The 6,565-nt window shown below is 36.5% G+C and overlaps 1 protein-coding gene across 1 annotated transcript; it reads left to right on the forward strand.

Moving 5' to 3' along the window:
• The first annotated feature begins 2,133 nt into the window (after positions 1–2,133).
• Positions 2,134–2,949, forward strand: LOC145059884 (uncharacterized). The gene has a single exon (XM_079007651.1). The coding sequence runs from the start codon at positions 2,134–2,136 to the stop codon at positions 2,947–2,949; it is 816 nt and encodes a 271-aa protein (XP_078863777.1).
• Positions 2,950–6,565: the final 3,616 nt, after the last annotated feature.

The following is a 6,565-nucleotide window of genomic DNA, read 5'->3' on the forward strand; positions in this document are numbered from 1 at the left end:
CAGAACTCTGATTCCCTCTCAGATTCCTCTACCTGACACCGATGTAGAATCGTCATCTTCTTCATCAGAAATTAGGAATATGGTGGAAGTGGGAAATATTTTAGGATTTGAGATTGATAGCGAAAATCCAATCCTCAAAGAAGTCCTTGGCGATAACGGTGAGAACCAAATCATACAATGAATATTATGACCTTAAACATTAGAGGTCTTGGAGAGAAGCATAAGGTAGATTGGGTACGAAGGCTTAGAAATTTATATAAACTTTGTGTGATCTATATTCAAGAATCCAAGTTGGGTGAGTTATCCCCTCCGCTAAATATTACCGAATGTTGGGGCGATAATAATTGGGGGTTCGAACAGGTTTTTACAACAGGAAGATCTGGTGGCTTGGTGTTGATATGGGATAAAGGAGCATTCACGTTAATAGACACTTTCAAGTCCAGATACTTTATTTTGACACTGGGTAATTTGGTAGGCATTAATGGCCTAACTGGCATTATAAACATCTATGGACCCCAATCAAGTCATGAGAAATCGAAACTGTGGAACGAATTGTTATCTTTGAAGTCTTCCATATTAGCCACCTGGATCCTTATGGGAGATTTTAACGTGGTTCGAAGACCGGAAGAACGGATAAATTCAGTCTGTTTCCCAATCAGTGCAAGTGTTTTTAATCAATTCATATACAGGGGCGAATTCACAGATCTAAAGATGGGAGGCCAAACATTCACCTTCTTCAAAACACAAGGAGCGAAATTGAGCAAATTAGATAGAATTTTGGTATGTAATCATTTCTCAACCACGTTTCCCCTTGCGTCATGTGAGGCATTAGACAGGGACCTCTCCGACCACTCTCTAATTGTTTTGAGGACTCGTGGTGATGATTTTGGTCCACCACCATTCAAACTTTACAACTCCTGGATGTAAAAAGAAGGATTTGAAGAGGTGATCAAGAAAGCATGTTCCAAATTTGTGGGGTTTGGAACTCCTGATGCATACCTCTTGAATAAACTGAAACATTTAAAAAAAGCCATCAGGTGTTGGAGAATTAATACAGTGAACGATGAAAACAAGGTGATTGATTCTTAAAAAAAAATAATGAATGAGATCGAAAAAGAAGCGGAATCTAGAGCTCTAACGTCTGCAGAAATGGAAGAAAGGTCAATTGGAGGTATAAAAATTACGGAGCATGCAAGAACTATTGCTCTGGATCTGAACCAAAGGGCAAAAATTAAATGGGAGGTTGAGGGCGACGAAAACACACGTTTTTTTCAAGGTTATGTAAACAATAGAAACCGGAAAAATCATATACATGGGATTATGACGAATGGAATCTGGACGACCGACCCAGTCATGATAAAGCAGGAGGCTACTAGATTCTTCGAAAGGAAATACAGAGAATGTTGGCGAGTTAGACCTGTTTTTCGGAGTGAAGGTTTTCGTAAGCTTTCAAAAGAAGATACTCGGTACTTAGAAGGAGAATTCTCCATGGGTGAAGTAAAAAATGCAATATGGTTGTGTGGTGGTGACTAGTCTCCGGGGCCAAATGGATTCACTTTCAAATTTCTCAAAAAATTCTGGGAGTTACTAAAAGGTGACATTATGGGGATGATTAAATACTTTGAAGCGGGAGGCAAGATCACTAGAGGATGTAATTCTTCTTTTATATCCTTAGCAGCCAAGACGAAAGATCCACTTCATTTTTGTGACTTTAGACCAATCAGCCTAATTGGTTCCATATACAAGATCATTGCAAAACTATTGGCTCTTCGATTAAAGAAAGTCATTGGTGGTGTAATTGATGAGGTCCAGTCCGCTTATGTTGAAGGAAGAAATATACTAGAAGGTCCTTTGGTGGTTAATGAGCTTTGTTCGTGGGCAAAATCAAAAGGAAGAAAGATGCTTCTGTTTAAAGCAGATTTTAACAAAGCTTTTGACTCAGTGAATTGGGTATATCTGGACTCAATTATGAATTAGATGGGTTTTGGAAATAAATCGAGATATTGGATTTGTAACTGTCTGGAATCGGGTCGAGCATCGGTGATTATTAATGGCAGCCCAATGAATGAATTCTCAATAACTAAAGGAGTTAGACAGGGCGACCCGCTTTCGCCCTTCTTAATCATCATCGCGATGGAAGGGCTGAATGTGGCGATGAAAACGGCGGTTGAGAAAGGAGTCTTTGACGGAGTAAAATTCCCTAACTCTAACATTTGTTTGTCTCATTTATTTTATGCAGACGATGCTTTATTCATTGGTGAATGGTCGAGACGCAACATTGCCAATGTATCGAGAATCTTAAAATGCTTTTACGTTTCATCCGGGCTGAAAGCTAGCTTTAGCAAGTCCAGAGTGTTTGGTATAGGTGTATCTCTTAGTGAAGTCTCGAACTGGTCAGCTCCTCTTGGATGCGAACCATCATCCCTGCCATTCACTTATTTGGGTATCCCAGTCGGCGAAAACATGAACCGAAAGAATGCTTGGAGACCAATCGTCGAAAAGTTTCATTCTAAACTCTCATTGTGGAAAGCAAAAACACTTAGCTTTGGAGGCAGATTAACTCTGGAAAAAGCGGTTCTTGGCAGCAACCTGGAAATGAAAAGTATCAGTTGGGTGGCATGGGAAACACTTATTGCCCCTAAAAAGGTGGGTGGTACTGGGCTTGGATCGATTAGGAGTCTCAGCATTTCTCTACTAGCTAAATGGATGTGGCGATTGAAAAACGAGTATTCGGCACTTTGGGCGAAAGTTATACGTTGCATTCACGACCTGGATGGAAGACATCGTGCTTCTTTTGTCAATAGATCTAGATCGGGGGTATGGAAAAATATAGTCAAAGTCAGAATTGCGTTAAAAAATTCAATATTGATTTCAAAGAAATTTTATATTGGAAACCAAATGATGATTGTTGGGCTTCCGACTTTGTGGTTGATAACCATTTTTCGGTAAGACTGTTACGTGAGCGGATTGAAATGGCGAGTCACATTGTCTGTGATAGTCCATTTGAATGGTGCAAAGTAATACCGAATAAAATTTTATGCTTTATCTGGAGAGCGAAACTTGGTAGAATTTCATCATCTGTTTCGTTAAAAGCAAGGGGTGTTCCTGTGTCATCGACTATTTGCGGGTCATGCAACATGGATGAAGAGACGTGCAATCACATCCTTCTCTTGTGCCCAGTGGCAAAGGTCGTCATGAACTCGATTTTATCTTGGTGTGAAATTTCACATGATGGATTTTATTCGGTTAAAGACATGTTACTATTCATATCTCGGTGGTCTAAAAGCAAAAAGAAAAGAAGCATGTTGAATACGATCTTATATGGAGGATTATGGTGTATATGGAATGACAGGAACCACAAGGTTTTCAGGAACATCCCTATCATACCGGAGAAGACAGTGGAGAAAATCAAATCAATAACTTTTGTATGGTGTAAACATAGGAGTTTATTTAAAAACATGGACCGGGAGTTTGAAATCTCGATCCGTTTCTCTGTTTGTAACTTTTTCTCTTGTTCTTTTCTCCTTTTCTATTTTTGTTTTATACTTCCTCCTTGCATCGTCTTGATGTAAGGTGTCTGCTTTTAATATATTTTCCGTTTCAAAAAAAAAAAAAAAATTCTCGAAAAAAGAGTTCATTATCGTATGTCTTTTAAGTTCAACCATATTTTTCATATGTTTGTAAAAAGCTTTAAAAAAAAGGGTATAAACCAAAGTATAGAAAAGAAAATTCATATTTAACTCCATTATTTTATTTTATTTGTTGTACTTTTAACACTATTTTGTATTATTATAACTTCATTATTTTATATTTAAAAATAGAAAACATTTTTAACACGAAAATAGCGATGGTTAGGAAATACTAACTAATTCATTGTATTTAAAATTAACAGAAATTTATTTAACACCACAATACAATAGTATAAACTAAAAATTAAAGTAACAGTCCTGTTAAAATAAAATCTTATAATTTCATGATTATTATATAATTATTAACGTATTTTTTAAAATAATAAAATATTAATTATTTTATGTTTTATGGGTTGCAATCTAAAAAAGATAAATATATTTTGTTTATATGAATAAAACTTAATATTATAAGGAGATTAGTGAAGGGTTTTATAAAGATTATTTCTATTGTATAATTTTCTTTTAAAATATTTTATTATAAAAAATACAATAGTTATGGTAATCAATTTACGTTTATGTTTATTTGAATAAAAATATTCGGTATTGACATTTTTATGTATATACTGACCGATTATTTTTAAATTTATAAAATAATCTTTTTCAATTCTATGGAAAACCTAATTTCGTTTTTAATTTAATAGCATGTTTGTTTTCAACACACTTACATATGAAAAAAAATGTAGGCCTATCCCATTTTATATATATTTTGTCTTGGAGGTCTCTCATTCTAATTTAATAGCATGTCTCTAGTTCTAATCTAAACGTTGATAAATTTAACTTCGTAATACTAATTTGTAATCACTAAACAATTGTTAAAAATATAAAAAAACAAATTCACTAATATCCTTCATCACATGTGGTTTCCCCTTTACAAATGTCAATTTTTTTAGAACGATAGAGATTTTATAAAAAAAAAAGCAAGAATCTAGAAAAATAAAGTCATCACAACAAATTACAAGCTAAAAGAGGATTATGAAGCCAAGAGGTCCAACTAATTTTAGCTTTTCTACACCTAATGGAAATCCAAGAAAAAAAAAGAGCTATCAATCACTTAATCTAAAATGAAAGATTTCCTAGGTTGAGTCATTCCAAAAATAGTGGAATTACGAAAATTCCATAAACACCATAAGGTAGTCGAGATGACAGTGTCAAAGGCTTGTCGTTGCCCTCTTTTTACAAAAAGAGAATCAGACCACGAGAGGAGATGATCAAAAGAGAAAAACTGAGAAAGCTGGACACCCCCACCAAACAACTATCTGAGTCCATATCTCGATCAACTGATTGCACTGGTGAAAAAGGTGGTCAATAGATTCAACGGTATTGGAGTGAACGGGACAAAGAATCGAGTCCATAATAATCCCATGAAGAGAAAGATTCTCTCTAGTCGAAATACTTTTTAACTGTAATTTCCAAATAAAGATATTCACCGTGATAGGCACCCAATTATTCCAACGAGTTTTAGGACCCCCTGAATGTAACATATGACTATCCAAAAAAAACTTGGAGAGAAGAAACTATAAAGGAATCCAAGACATAGACAGTCCACCCCAAACGATCCGGTATGGAATGAAGAAGAACTCGTTGCATTAAGGAAGTGAAAGCATTCCATTGAGTCTCTTCAATACCCCTTCTAGGTGTACGCCTGAGATAATCAAAATTCCAACCTAGAAGCACTCTATCATGGACCAACATAGATTTATGAAGATCTAGAGTATAAATCCTATGAAAAGAAGCTGCCAATTGGGTATCCACTTCCATACATCGTGCCAGAATGAAACTCTATTCCCATCACCAACTCTAATAGGACAGAAAGGCCTGAGATCAAAATCACGATTATTAAGCTACACAAGCATCCAAATGACACCGTTCCAAGGACCAATCGAACCTCTTCTCTGAGAGAAAGAGCTACAACCACCATCCGGACCATAAAGAGCCTTTACAATTTTAACCCATATCAAATCCGGATTATGAAAGAATCTCCAGCGCCATTTATAGAGCAAGGCCCGATTAAAGGAAAACAGACTGCTAACACCAAGACCCCCATCCTTTTTTTAAGCTAAGACTCGGTCCCAACGAACCTAGTGCATGCATCTCTCATCGAAATCTGCACCCCAAAAAAACCAAGCTCGAAGAGACTCTAAGGTGTTAACAACAGAGATCGGAACCATGAAGATAGACATCAAGTAACTTCCAAGACTTCAAAGAACCGGTTTGATCAAAGAGAGGTGACCTCCAGATGAAAGGCATTTCGCTTTCCAACCTGAGAGTTTTGACCGAAAACAATCAACAACTGAAGACCAAGCAGCAATCTGAGACATGTTCTGGCCAACAGGGACTCCAAGGTGAATAAAAGGACAAGAATCAGGAGCACACCCAACCTTACAAGCCTTCACCTCAACTTGAACCAAAGGAACTCCCACTCCAATCAACTTACTTTTTCATAAGTTGATTTTTAGCCTTGAAGCTAAATAAAAACACCGCAAGATACGAATGATTCGGGGAACATTTGATGGGTCCCAATTTGATAACAAAACAACACCATCAACATAAAACAAGTGTGAGATATCAATCCCACTAAAAGAAATGCCTTGAAATATGTTTGCAATATGAGCTTTCCGTAAAGCTACATGAAGCCCTTCCATAACCAGAATGAATAAAAAAGGGGACAAGGGGTCACCTTGTCGAAGGCCATGTATATGTTAAGGCTAGTAGGAGTATAGTTAGCTTTTTGGTATTGTATGTGGATGACATACTACTCATAGAAAATGACATCCCAACCTTGCAAGATGTTAAATCCTGGCTTGGGAAGTGTTTCGCTATGAAGGACCTTGGAGAAGTTGCCTATATACTAGGGATAAGTGTGACATCTCCAAAAT

Source organism: Lactuca serriola, chromosome 6 (assembly GCF_051521515.1).
Source record: "Lactuca serriola cultivar US96UC23 chromosome 6, Lser_US96UC23_V15, whole genome shotgun sequence".
NCBI lineage: Eukaryota > Viridiplantae > Streptophyta > Magnoliopsida > Asterales > Asteraceae > Lactuca > Lactuca serriola.